This window comes from Gopherus flavomarginatus, chromosome 20 (genome assembly GCF_025201925.1).
Source record: "Gopherus flavomarginatus isolate rGopFla2 chromosome 20, rGopFla2.mat.asm, whole genome shotgun sequence".
Lineage (NCBI taxonomy): Eukaryota > Metazoa > Chordata > Testudines > Testudinidae > Gopherus > Gopherus flavomarginatus.
In genome coordinates this window covers 6,298,237-6,312,398 of record NC_066636.1, presented here as the reverse complement: position 1 = coordinate 6,312,398, position 14,162 = coordinate 6,298,237, and the positions used below count along the sequence as shown (strand labels likewise).

Genomic DNA, 14,162 nt, shown 5'->3' with positions numbered 1-14,162 from the left:
ACCCTGCCCCAGCCCTGAGAGCCCATAGGGCCCCACGCAAGGACAGCTGTGCCACCCTGCTCCTGCCCCACAGCCAGCGACCTGGGCCACCAGAACCCCCTGCTACGGGCACCTCCCCACTGCAGAGTCTGGGATCAGTGCTTATCTGGGGGTGCACCTGACTGCACCAGAGCGGGGGGTGGGGTCACGGAGCCATGGTACGCCACAGCCCATGTAGAGGGGCCTGTGGGTGGCAGGGAGGGGTCAGGATACCGGGGGATAGGGGGGCCCATAGGTGGCAGGGAGGGGGCAGGATACTGGGGGGTAGAGGGGCCCGTGGGCGACAGGGAGGGGGCAGGATAGAGGGGTGCCTAGGTCCATGAATCTGATCCGGGGGGGATGGATGACCCCCACCCCTCAGTCTCTCTGTTCCTCCGGCACACCCCCCACCCCATCTTGCTGCGTCTCCGGCTCCCTCTGGGCCTTGCTCAGGGCTTCGGGCAGGGTGAGCAGCCGGCCGGTCTTGGGGGGCCAGGCCAGCTTCCGGGGTTCCGGCTGGGGGGCTGGAGAGAGAACAGGGTTAGAGGGTGGTCGGGGGGGCAGCACGCCAGAGCCCAGGGGCACCCCCATGCCCAGAGCAGAGCCCCCTCTCCCTGGGCCTGGGATCCTGACATGCAGCAGGGGAGCGGGGGTAGCTGCGGAGAACATATCAGCTTGCTACACAGGGAGCAAAGCACGGGGTGGTGGGGGGGTGGCACTGGCTGCCCCAATAGCTCCCCATGCCCCACTGCCCCCAAACTTCTCCCAGTGCCCCACTGCTCCCCACCCCTCCAAACTCCACTGCCTCCAGCCTTCCCCAGTGTAACAAAGTGGGAATGTTCTTAATGTTTTCTCTGAAAACGGGTGTGTCTCAGTTTCCCCTAAGTGGTGGGATAAGGGGGTGTGATCGTTGCAGAGACTCCTAGAGGGCAGGTGTGACTGCTGGTGGGCTGCAGAGAACGGCACATACGCTGTATCCTGGCAACTGATGGCCAGACCCCCTTCTCTGCAGGAACCAGCCCGAGGTGCTGGTGCAGACCAGAGACCCAGGACCTGCTGGCCCAGAAAAGAGACAAAGGAAGGAGAGGGGGCAATGGGCAGCTGGAAGGGTCAGTCTCCTGGTTTGGGACTGGGGAGGGAGGGTGGAGGAGCCAAGGGCTCTGGACGTCCCCCCAACCCCTCCAGATGGACTCTGTTGAAAGTTCCTGATTTCTGTGCTAACAAGATCTTTCCTACACTGTGTTTCCCCCGACCAATAAACCTCCTGTGTCACACACTGGCTGAATCCCTGTGACTGCAGAGTGGGGGTGCAGGGCCCTTTGGGGGGCTGAGGGTCCCCGGGTGTCCCTTCCAGGTGGACTCGCTGCAGGGACCTCAAACCCCACTGCCCCCAAACTGTCCCCCCAAACCCACTGCCCCCAAACTTCCCCCACTTCCCCCAAACTGCCCCATCCCCTTAAACCCCACTGCACCCAGCCTCCCCGTGCCCCCCACCCCCCAAACTGCCCCATCGCCCCAAACCCCACTGTCCCCAGCCTCCCCAATGCCCCTCCCACCCCCCAAACTGCCCCATCGCCCCAAACCCCACTGTCCCCAGCCTCCCCAATGCCCCTCCACCCCTCCAAACCCCACTGTTGCCAACCTTCTCCAGTTCCCCCCACCTCTACCCCTCAGAATCCCTCAGGTGTCTCCCTCCATCCCTTGCTGCCCCCATCCCGCCGAGCCCCTCCCTGCCAGACCCCCAAAGACACAAGACAGCGAGAGGGCACAAAGCTGGATCGGGAGGGGGGGTGAGGCAAGGAGACCACTCCCCAAATCCTGCTGCTGGCCATCCCCCCTCATGCACCCTGCCTAATGCCACTGGGAACAGGACCCCTCCCTCAGAGCAGCAGCCCCCACCCAGCCCCACCCCAGCCCCCTGCTGGGGACCAGGAAGCAGGTCTGAGTGGTGGCGGGGGGGGGGTGCCCAGCAGCGCAGCATCACAAACAAGGCAGCAGACAAAGATCCCAGCCTCCTCTAGGGCAGAGCCTGTTCCCCACCCCCACAGCTCAGCAGCCAGCCAGTCTCTGTATGCCTCCCACCACTGAGCACCTTGCTGCACCCCCGCATGCCCTCTGCCTCCCCAATACCCGTGCTGCCCCCTTGGGCTGAACTTCCCCCCCAGGCTGTGCTGTGCTACTCCCAGGGCCACCCCACGCTGCCCCCCAGCTTCTCCATAGGCTGGCCCCCAGCACTGCCCCTCCAGCCTGTGCTGTGCAGTTCCCTCTCACATGCTGCCCCCACTCGGCTGTCCTTTCCATGTTGTCCACCCCACACTGCCTCTCTATACCACGCCCCCCACTGCCCCACACGGCCCCTGTCCCCCTCATGGGCCCCTTGCATGCCCCACCTGCGCTGTCCTTGCCAATGGAGGTGAACTTGTCGCTGAACAGCACCTGGACGTGGCTGAGCAGGAACTCGACCACCACAGACTGGACCCGCACCTCGTGGAAGGCCTCCGCCCCGCTCAGCCCCACGGCCTCCAGCTCCAGCGACCTGGGGGGCAGAGGGGAGCGGATTGGAGCCGGCACGTGGGGCCTGGCAGAGGTGCACTCATCAGAGCAGGCTGGAGGGATTGGAGCCAGCATGGGGGGGCTGGCGGGAGGAATTCAGTGGAGCAGGATAAGGGAATGGTAGCTGGTGTGGGGGCCTGGCAGGGCGGGTGGAGGGGAGCCGGAGGGGGGTCGGAGGCAGGGCCGGCTCTAGCAATTTCGCCGCCCCAAGTACGGTGGCACGCTGCGGGCAGCGCTCTGCCACTCGCTGGTCCCACGGCTCCGGTGGACCTCCTGCAGGCACGCCTGCGGGAGGTCCACCGGAGCCGCCTGCCACCCTCCCGGCAACCGGCAGAGCGCCCCTCCGCGGCGTGCGGCCCCAAGCATTCGCTTGGCGTGCTGTGGCCTGGAGCCAGCCCTGGTCGGAGGCACTTACCGGAGCAGGTTGGGGGGATGGTAGCTGGTGCGGGGGCCTGGCAGGGTGGGTGGAGGGGAACTAGAGGGGGATGGGGGGTGCTCAGCAGAGCAGGTTGGGGGGATTGTAGCAGGGGCAGAGGGCTGGCTGGGGGGCCAGAGGGGGGCGGGGGGGCACTTACCGGAGCAGGTTGGGGGCCCATACAATGGCCAGGTTCTTGATGTGCATGCTGGTTTCTGGGCTGTGTGTGGCCACCCGTGCCAGGTGCCGCAGCAGGAACTCCAGGGTCCTGAGGGGGGGCGGCAGCTGGTGAGGGGACCTGGCCCCAGCCTGTTCTCCAGTTACCCACAATCCCACAGGGCCCTGACCCCTCCAACTGCTGTCCACACCCTTTGGGGTCCCCTAGCCCTCAACCACCCCCCAGTCGTCACCCACGGACCCCTGACCTCCCCCGCCAGCCGTCACCCATGCCCACCCCCCCAGCTGTTACCCATGACTCCGTGGGGCCCTGACCCCGCTGTGTGTCACCCACCACCCCAACCCCCCCAGCTGTCACCCACAGCTCTGTGGGGCACCAAACCCCCGCGGCCCTGTGGGGCAGGTACCTGTAGTGGGGCGGTGGCAGCTGCTGGATGACATCATGGACCCGCAGCAGGCGCTCCTCCTCTCCGGGCACTGCCACAGCTTCCTGCAGGGCAAAGGGGCTGTTATCCGGGGGGGGGGGCGCTCGGGTGTTAACGTGGGGGGGGGGATGCGGAGGCAGGGGGGCAGCCCTGGGCTCACCGCGAACCTGTGGCAGAGCTGGTAGGTGAGCAGTGGGTTGAGTTAACGCAGGTGGTGCGGGGGCGGGAGGGAACGCAGAAGTTGGGGGGCAGGCGGTCAGACCGGGCTCACCGTGAACTTGTGGTAGAGCTGGTAGGTGAGCAGTGGGTTGGGGGGTTGGGTTAACACACGGGGTGGGGGGGCGGGAGGGAACGCGGGAGTTGGGGGGCAGGCGGGCAGACCGGGCTCACCGCGAACTTGTGGTAGAGCTGGTAGGTGAGCAGCGGGTTGGGGGGTTGGGTTAACACACGGGGTGGGGGGGCGGGAGGGAACGCGGGAGTTGGGGGGCAGGCGGGCAGACCGGCTCACCGCGAACTTGTGGCAGAGCTGGTAGGTGAGCAGCGGGTTGGGGGGTTGGGTTAACACGCGGGGTGGGGGGGCGGGAGGGAACGCAGGAGTTGGGGGGCAGGCGGGCAGCCCTGGGCTCACCGTGAACTTGTGGTAGAGCTGGTAGGTGAGCAGTGGGTTGGGGGGTTGGGTTAACACGCGGGGTGCGGGGGCGGGAGGGAACGCGGGAGTTGGGGGGCAGGCGGTCAGACAGGGCTCACCGCGAACTTGTGGTAGAGCTGGTAGGTGAGCAGTGGGTTGGGGGGTTGGGTTAACACGCGGGGTGGGGAGAGAACACGGGAGTTAGGGGGCAGGCGGGCAGACCGGGCTCACCGCGAACTTGTGGTAGAGCTGGTAGGTGAGCAGTGGGTTGGGGGGTTGGGTTAACACGCGGGGTGGGGGGGCGGGAGGGAACGCGGGAGTTAGGGGGCAGGCGGGCAGACCGGGCTCACCGCGAACTTGTGGTAGAGCTGGTAGGTGAGCAGTGGGTTGGGGGGTTGGGTTAACATGCGGGGTGGGGGGGGTGGGAGGGAACGCGGGAGTTGGGGGGCAGGCGGGCAGACCGGGCTCACCGCGAACTTGTGGTAGAGCTGGTAGGTGAGTAGTGGGTTGGGGGGTTGGGTTAACACGGGGGGTGCGGGGGCGAACGCAGAAGTTGGGGGGCAGGCGGTCAGACCGGGCTCACCGCGAACTTGTGGTAGAGCTGGTAGGTGAGCAGTGGGTTGGGGGGTTGGGTTAACACGGGGGGTGGGGGGGTGGGAGGGAACGCAGGAGTTGGGGGGCAGGCGGGCAGCCCTGGGCTCACCGCGAACTTGTGGTAGAGCTGGTAGGTGAGCAGTGGGTTGGGGGGTTGGGTTAACACGCGGGGTGGGGGGGCGGGAGGGAACGCGGGAGTTGGGGGGCAGGCGGTCAGACAGGGCTCACCGCGAACTTGTGGTAGAGCTGGTAGGTGAGCAGTGGGTTGGGGGGTTGGGTTAACACGGGGGGTGGGGGGGTGGGAAGGAACGCAGGAGTTGGGGGGCAGGCGGGCAGCCCTGGGCTCACCGCGAACTTGTGGTAGAGCTGGTAGGTGAGCAGTGGGTTGGGGGGTTGGGTTAACACGCGGGGTGGGGGGGGCGGGAGGGAACGCGGGAGTTAGGGGGCAGGCGGGCAGACCGGGCTCACCGCGAACTTGTGGTAGAGCTGGTAGGTGAGCAGTGGGTTGGGGGGTTGGGTTAACATGCGGGGTGGGGGGGGTGGGAGGGAACGCGGGAGTTGGGGGGCAGGCGGGCAGACCGGGCTCACCGCGAACTTGTGGTAGAGCTGGTAGGTGAGTAGTGGGTTGGGGGGTTGGGTTAACACGGGGGGTGCGGGGGCGAACGCAGAAGTTGGGGGGCAGGCGGTCAGACCGGGCTCACCGCGAACTTGTGGCAGAGCTGGTAGGTGAGCAGTGGGTTGGGGGGTTGGGTTAACACGCGGGGTGCGGGGGTGGGAGGGAACGCAGGAGTTGGGGGGCAGGCGGGCAGACCGGGCTCACCGCGAACTTGTGGTAGAGCTGGTAGGTGAGCAGTGGGTTGGGGGGTTGAGTTAACCCAGGGGTGCAGGGGCGGGAGGGAACACGGGAGTTGGGGGGCAGGCGGGCAGACCGGCTCACCGCGAACTTGTGGTAGAGCTGGTAGGTGAGCAGTGGGTTGGGGGGCTGGGTTAACACGGGGGTGGGGGGGCGGGAGGGAACGCGGGAGTTAGGGGGCAGGCGGGCAGACCGGGCTCACCGCGAACTTGTGGTAGAGCTGGTAGGTGAGCAGTGGGTTGGGGGGTTGGGTTAACACGCGGGGTGGGGAGAGAACACGGGAGTTAGGGGGCAGGCGGGCAGACCGGGCTCACCGCGAACTTGTGGTAGAGCTGGTAGGTGAGCAGTGGGTTGGGGGGTTGGGTTAACACGCGGGGTGGGGGGGGCGGGAGGGAACGCGGGAGTTAGGGGGCAGGCGGGCAGACCGGGCTCACCGCGAACTTGTGGTAGAGCTGGTAGGTGAGCAGTGGGTTGGGGGGTTGGGTTAACATGCGGGGTGGGGGGGGTGGGAGGGAACGCGGGAGTTGGGGGGCAGGCGGTCAGACCGGGCTCACCGCGAACTTGTGGCAGAGCTGGTAGGTGAGCAGTGGGTTGGGGGGTTGGGTTAACACGCGGGGTGCGGGGGTGGGAGGGAACGCAGGAGTTGGGGGGCAGGCGGGCAGACCGGGCTCACCGCGAACTTGTGGTAGAGCTGGTAGGTGAGCAGTGGGTTGGGGGGTTGGGTTAACACGCGGGGTGGGGGGGGCGGGAGGGAACGCGGGAGTTAGGGGGCAGGCGGGCAGACCGGGCTCACCGCGAACTTGTGGTAGAGCTGGTAGGTGAGCAGTGGGTTGGGGGGTTGGGTTAACATGCGGGGTGGGGGGGGTGGGAGGGAACGCGGGAGTTGGGGGGCAGGCGGTCAGACCGGGCTCACCGCGAACTTGTGGCAGAGCTGGTAGGTGAGCAGTGGGTTGGGGGGTTGGGTTAACACGCGGGGTGCGGGGGTGGGAGGGAACGCAGGAGTTGGGGGGCAGGCGGGCAGACCGGGCTCACCGCGAACTTGTGGTAGAGCTGGTAGGTGAGCAGTGGGTTGGGGGGTTGAGTTAACCCAGGGGTGCAGGGGCGGGAGGGAACACGGGAGTTGGGGGGCAGGCGGGCAGACCGGCTCACCGCGAACTTGTGGTAGAGCTGGTAGGTGAGCAGTGGGTTGGGGGGCTGGGTTAACACGCGGGGTGCGGGGGCGGGAGGGAACACGGGAGTTGGGGGGCAGGGGGGCAGCCCTGGGCTCACCGCGAACTTGTGGTAGAGCTGGTAGGTGAGCAGTGGGTTGGGGGGTTGGGTTAACACGGGGGGTGGGGGGGTGGGAGGGAACGCAGGAGTTGGGGGCCAGGCGGGCAGCCCTGGGCTCACCACGAACTTGTGGTAGAGCTGGTAGGTGAGCAGTGGGTTGGGGGGTTGGGTTAACACGCGGGGTGGGGGGGCGGGAGGGAACGCGGGAGTTGGGGGGCAGGCGGGCAGACCGGGCTCACTGCGAACTTGTGGTAGAGCTGGTAGGTGAGCAGTGGGTTGGGGGGTTGGGTTAACACGCGGGGTGGGGGGGCAGGAGGGAACGCGCGAGTTGGGGGGCAGGCGGGCAGACCGGGCTCACTGCGAACCTGTGGCAGAGCTGGTAGGTGAGCAGTGGGTTGGGGGGTTGGGTTAACACGTGGGGTGGGGGGGGCGGGAGGGAACGCGCGAGTTGGGGGGCAGGCGGGCAGACCGGGCTCACCGCGAACTTGTGGTAGAGCTGGTAGGTGAGCAGCGGGTTGGGGGGTTGGGTTAACACGTGGGGTGGGGGGGCGGGAGAGAACGCGGGAGTTGGGGGGCAGGCGGGCAGACCGGCTCACCGCGAACTTGTGGTAGAGCTGGTAGGTGAGCAGCGGGTTGGGGGGTTGGGTTAACACGTGGGGTGGGGGGGCGGGAGAGAACGCGGGAGTTGGGGGGCAGGCGGGCAGACCGGCTCACCGCGAACTTGTGGTAGAGCTGGTAGGTGAGCAGCGGGTTGGGGGGTTGGGTTAACACGCGGGGTGCGGGGGCGGGAGGGAACACGGGAGTTGGGGGGCAGGCGGGCAGACCGGGCTCACTGCGAACTTGTGGTAGAGCTGGTAGGTGAGCAGTGGGTTGGGGGGTTGGGTTAACACGCGGGGTGTGGGGGCGGGAGGGAACACGGGAGTTGGGGGGCAGGCGGGCAGACCGGGCTCACCGCGAACTTGTGGTAGAGCTGGTAGGTGAGCAGTGGGTTGGGGGGTTGGGTTAACACGCGGGGTGGGGGGGCGGGAGGGAACACGGGATTTGGGGGGCAGGCGGGCAGACCGGGCTCACCGCGAACTTGTTGTAGAGCTGGTAGGTGAGCAGCGGGTTGGGGGGTTGGGTTAACACACGGGGTGGGGGGGGCGGGAGGGAACACGGGATTTGGGGGGCAGGCGGGCAGACCGGGCTCACCGCGAACTTGTGGTAGAGCTGGTAGGTGAGCAGTGGGTTGGGGGGTTGGGTTAACACGCGGGGTGGGGGGGGCGGGAGGGAACACGGGAGTTGGGGGGCAGGCGGGCAGACCGGGCTCACCGCGAACTTGTTGTAGAGCTGGTAGGTGAGCAGCGGGTTGGGCAGCTCGCGGAAGTAGAGCTTGCACAGGGAGCTCACACAGTGGATGTCCTGCAGGTAGGTCGCCCGGCCCAGCTCTGGCACCCGCTCGCTGTCAAACTCGTGCCTGGGAAAAGGGGAGAGCGGGTATGGTGAGGCCAGTGCCTGCCCCCAAACTCTGCCCCCTTGCCCCCTAACCCAGCCACCCAAACCTGCTCTCCTGGGCCCTGCCCCCTGCTCCCTACACTCTGCTTCCCAACACTGCCACCCAACCCTGACACCCTTCTTCCCTAGCCCTGCCCCTTCACCCCTAACCCTGGGGGCCAGTCTGGTACCACCCCACACAGTGCCCTGCACCCCACACCCTCCCCTGCCTATCGCCGTGCCCTGCACCTCTCCCGTGCCCTAATCCCCTCACTGCCTGCCACTCCCCTGTGTCCTGCCATGTGCCCCCCCTCCTGTGCCCACCCCCAGCTCCCCATTCCCGGGCCTCACCGCAGCTTCTGGATGTTGGAGGCGACGCCTGAGAGGCGATAGATCCCATCCACCATGCCGTGCTTCTCGATGAACTCTGAGCAGCAGCGCAGGACCTGGGGAACTGTGCGAGGCACGGGATAAGCAGGGGGTACGGGCACGGGTGGCCGCATCAAGACCTCCAAAGCCAGGCCGAGAGCAGAGGTGGGGCCATGGGACAGGGCATGGCTGGGGGAAAGGAGGCAGTGCCCCATACCGCCAGGATGGGAAAAGAGGCAAGTCCAGGGGACGGGGCATGGCCGGGGGAAAGGAGGCAGAGACCCACAGCACCAGGATAGGAGGAGAGGTGAGGTCAGGGGATGGGGCATGGCTGGGGGAAAGGAGGCAGTGCCCCATACAGCCAGGATGGGAAAAGAGGCAAGTGCAGGGGACGGGGCATGGCTGGGGGAAAGGAGGCAGAGCCCCATAGTGCCAGGATGGGAGCAGAGGCAAGGCCAGGGGATGGGACATGGCCAGGGGGAAAGGAGGCAGAGCCCCATAGCGCCAGGATGGGAGATGGGGAATGGACGGAGGCCAGGGCGCGACCGGGGGGGATGGAAGGCAGAGCCCTATAGCACTAGGCTGGAAGACAGGGTGTGGCTGGGGTGGATGGAAGGCAGTGCCCTATAGTGCCAGGCAGGGGGATGGGGCACGACTGGGGGGGATGGGAGGAAGTGTCCCATATCACCAGGGTGGGAAACGGGGTCCAGCTGGGAGGACAGGAGGCAGTGTCCCATAGTGCCAGGTTGGGAGACAGGGCATGGCCGGGGGGATTGGAGGCAGTGCCCCATAGTGCCAGGCTGGAGGATGGGGCACAGCTGGGGGGACGGGAGGCAGTGCCCCATAGTGCCAGGCTAGAGGATGGGGCACAGCTGGGGGGACGGGAGGCAGTGCCCCATAGTGCCAGGCTGGAGGATGGGGCACAGCTGGGGGGATGGGAGGTAGTGCCCCATAGTGCCAGGCTAGAGGATGGGGCACAGCTGGGGGGATGGGAGGCAGTGCCCCATAGTGCCAGGCAGGGAGACAAGATCTGGCCAGGGGGATGGGAGGCAGTGCCCCATAGCGCCAAGCTGGAGGATGGGGCACAGCTGGGGGGACGGGAGGCAGTGCCCCATAGTGCCAGGCTGGAGGATGGGGCACAGCTGGGGGGACGGGAGGCAGTGCCCCATAGTGCCAGGCTGGAGGATGGGGCACAGCTGGGGGGATGGGAGGCAGTGCCCCATAGCGCCAGGCTGGAGGATGGGGCACAGCTGGGGGGACGGGAGGCAGTGTCCCATAGTGTCAGGTTGGGAGACAGGGCATGGCCGGGGGGATTGGAGGCAGTGCCCCATAGTGCCAGGCTGGAGGCTGGGGCACAGCTGGGGGGATGGGAGGCAGTGCCCCATAGTGTCAGGTTGGGAGACAGGGCGTGGCCGGGGGGATTGGAGGCAGTGCCCCATAGTGCCAGGTTGGGAGACAGGGCATGGCCGGGGGGATTGGAGGCAGTGCCTCAAAGCTCAAGCCCAGGGGGAGGGGCGCGACCAGGGGGATGAGAGACAATGCCCTATAGGCCAGGGGTCCCACCATCGTGCCCCGAGTTCAGAAGATGCTCCCCCAGGTCGCAGCCGAAGACACGCTCACGCAGGATCCCGCGCTGCTTCAGTCGCTGCTTGCTGGGCCGTGACTTCATGAAGGTGCGAAGAAAACCAAGGATCTTCCCATGCTTCTTACACACTGTGGGACAGAGACTGTCACGAACCAGGAACAGCCGCACATAACACCGCATGGGGACAGCTCGCCCGGCACTGGGACACAGCCACCTCTGGGGTAGGGCGGACAGGAACAGCCGCACGTAACACTGCATGGGGACAGCTCGCCCGGCACTGGGACACAGCCACCTCTGGGGTAGGGCGGACAGGAACAGCCGCACATAACACTGCATGGGGACAGCTCGCCCGGCACTGGGACACAGCCACCTCTGGGATAGGGCGGACAGGAACAGCCGCACGTAACACTGCATGGGGACAGGTCGCCCGGCACTGGGACACAGCCACCTCTGGGGTAGGGCGGACAGGAACAGCCGCACGTAACACTGCATGGGGACAGCTCGCCCGGCACTGGGACACAGCCACCTCTGGGGTAGGGCGGACAGGAACAGCCGCACATAACACTGCATGGGGACAGCTCGCCCGGCACTGGGACACAGCCACCTCTGGGGTAGGGCGGACAGGAACAGCCACACGTAACACTGCATGGGGACAGGTCGCCCGGCACTGGGACACAGCCACCTCTGGGGTAGGGCGGACAGGAACAGCCGCACGTAACACTGCATGGGGACAGCTCGCCCGGCACTGGGACACAGCCACCTCTGGGGTAGGGCGGACAGGAACAGCCACACATAACACCGCATGAGGACAGCTCGCCCGGCACTGGGACACAGCCATCTCTGGGGTAGGGCGGACAGGAACAGCCACACATAACACCGCATGGGGACAGCTCGCCCGGCACTGGGACACAGCCACCTCTGGGGCGGGAGGCCAGGAACAGCCACACAGAACTCCTCATGGGGATGGTACACCTGGCGCTGGGATGCAGCCACCTCTGGGGTAGGGCGGACAGGAACAGCTGCACGTAACACCGCATGAGGACAGCTCGCCCGGCACTGGGACACAGCCATCTCTGGGGTAGGGCGGACAGGAACAGCCACACATAACACTGCATGGGGACAGCTCGCCCGGCACTGGGACACAGCCACCTCTGGGGTAGGGCAGACAGGAACAGCCACACATAACACCACATGGGGACAGCTCACTCCATACTGAGATACAGGCATCTCTGGGGCGGGGAAGGTGGGAACAACTGCATATAATGACGCATAGGGACAGCTCACCCAGCCGTGGGACGAAGCCACCTCAGGGGTTATAGCCGCAGATACCACTGTGCAGGGACATACTGCTCATTGCTGGGACGCAGCCACCTCTGGGGCAGGCCAGCTGGGTACAGCCACATACTACATCACAGTAGGACAACTCGCCCGGCGCTGGGACGTAGCTGGTGGGGAGTGGGGCAGCGGCCGCTCCCCCACTGAACACAAGTGGCGCCTTGTCAATTTCTTGGTGCCTTTTTAATTTTTACTCACCCGGCGGCGCTCAGGGTCTTCGGCGGCACTTCGGTGCTGGGCCCTCACTCGCTCCAGGTGTCTTCGGTGGCACTGAAGGACCCGCCACCGAAATGCCGCTGAAGACCCGTGGAGCGAGTGAAGGTCCCGCTGCCAAGGTGCCACCAAAGACCCGGAGCGCTGCCGGGGGAGTAAAAGCATCGCCCCGTCAGTAAAAGTGCCTCAGCGGCTGCCCCCCCTTTTTTTTGTAAAAGCAGCAAAGAGTTCTGTGGCCCCTTATTGACTAACAAAGCTCCCCCTGTTCCCTCCACCTGGCTACGGCACTGCAGCCACCGCTGGGGCGGGAGAGCCAGGAACAGCCACACACAACTCCTCATGGGGACGCAGCCACCTCTGGGGTAGGGCGGAGAGAAACAGCCACACAACACTGCCCAGGTACAGCTCGCCCGGGGCTGGGATGCAGCCACCTCTGGGTCGGGGTAGATAGGAACAGGAGCACGTGCCACCACACGGGGACAGCTCGCCTGGTGCTGGAAAACAGCCACCTATGGGGTGGGACAGCTGGGAACAGTAGCACATAATGACTCATGGGGTCGGTTCGCCTGGCACTGGGTCACAGCCACTTCAGCAGCAGTGTGGACAGAACAGCCACACACAACTCCACATGGGGACGGCTCACTCAGTGCTGGAGCACAGCCACCTCTAGGACGGGGCGGGGGGGAACAACTGCACATAACGTTGCAGCTTGCGTGGTGCCAGGACACAGCAGCGTCTGGGCTGGGACAGCTGGGAAGAGTTGCACATAAAACCACACGGGGAGAGCTTGCCCAGCTCCAGGATACAGCCACCTCTGGGACGGGGCAGCCGGGAACAGATGCACATAACACCGCCTGAGGACAACTTGCCCAGCGCTGGGACGCACACACCTCTGAGTCAGGGCAGCTGGGAACAGCCGCACATAATCCCTCCTAGGGACGGTTCACCTGGCGCTGGGACACAGCCACCACTCTGGGGTGCGGTGCAGAGGAACGGCCACACCTAACAGCACATGGGGATGGCTCACTCGGTACTGAGATACAGCCAACTCTGTGGCAGGGCAGCCAGGAACAGCTGCACATAACACCACACTGGCACAACTCGCCCAACGCTCGGACACAGCCACCTATGCGGTGGAGCAGCCGGGAACAGTTGCACATACTGCACAGGGGCAGCTCGCACGATGCCAGGATGCAGCCACCTCTGGGGTGGAACAGCTGGGGACAGTCACACATAACAGCGCACAGGGACTGCTCGCTCAGTGCTGGGATGCAGTCACCTCTGGGGCAGGGCAGCTGGAAAAAGCTGCACGTAACTTCTGATGGGGACAGTTCACCTGGTGCTGAGATGCAGCCACCTCTGGGGTAGGGTGAACAGAAACAGACACACATAACACCACATGGGGACAGTGTCACAGAGTGTGGGGGAGTCAGGGCCCTGCACCCCACACTTCCTACGATTCACCGTGACTCTGAGCCAGCCAGGAAAACAGAAGGTTTATTAGACAACAGGAACACAGTCCCAAGCAGGGCTTGTAGGTACAACCAGGACCCCCCCAGCCCGGTTCCTCTGGGGGGCAAGGCTCTTAGACCCCAGACTTGGGGTTCCCTGCCTCTTCCCAGCCAGCCCAAAACTGAAACTAAAAGCCCCTCCTTCTCTCCCCCTCTTCCTTTATCCAGTTTCCCGGGCAAAGGTGTCGACTCACCCACCCCCCCCAGCCTCACCTAAAGTCATCCCCTGCTCTCCATTCCCCATGCAGACAGTCCCAGTAAAACTAAACTACATTCCCAGGTCTATCCACCCCGCTCCCTCCTGCATCACAGATGGATCACTTGGTACTGAGATACAGCCACCTCTGGAGTGGGGCAGCCGGGAACAGCCACATATAACACTGCACAGTGACAGCTCGCCCGGCGCTGGGATGAAACCACCTCTGCAGCAGGGCAGCCAGGTTATAGTCGCAGATAACACTGCACAAGGACATATTGCTCATTGCTGGGACACAGCCAACTCTGGATTGGGGCAGCCGGGAACAGCCACATATAACACTGCACAGTGACAGTTCGCCTGGCGCTGGGATGCAGCCACCTCTGGGGCAGGAGAGCCGGGAAAACAGCCGCAAATAACACCACATGGGGACAGCTTGCACCACGCCGGGTCACAGTCACCTCTGCGGCAGGGCAGCCGGGAACTGCCACACATAACAGCACAGGGGAACAGCTTGCCTGGTGCTTGGACACAGGCACCTCTGGAGT

The 14,162-nt window shown here is 65.5% G+C and overlaps 1 protein-coding gene across 3 annotated transcripts in view; it reads right to left on the bottom strand.

Annotated features, from left to right (window-relative positions):
* ARHGAP33 (Rho GTPase activating protein 33) overlaps positions 1-14,162 on the bottom strand; it is a 72,969-nt gene that overhangs the window by 14,884 nt on the left and 43,923 nt on the right. For all 3 annotated transcript variants that reach the window (XM_050930579.1, XM_050930580.1, XM_050930577.1), the window contains 6 exons: positions 10,338-10,487; positions 8,757-8,859; positions 8,244-8,388; positions 3,571-3,653; positions 3,147-3,254; positions 2,409-2,554 (listed from right to left, as the gene is read on the bottom strand). In XM_050930579.1, the coding sequence (XP_050786536.1) occupies positions 2,409-2,554; positions 3,147-3,254; positions 3,571-3,653; positions 8,244-8,388; positions 8,757-8,859; positions 10,338-10,487 (735 nt within the window). The remainder of the gene's footprint in view (positions 1-2,408; positions 2,555-3,146; positions 3,255-3,570; positions 3,654-8,243; positions 8,389-8,756; positions 8,860-10,337; positions 10,488-14,162) is intronic.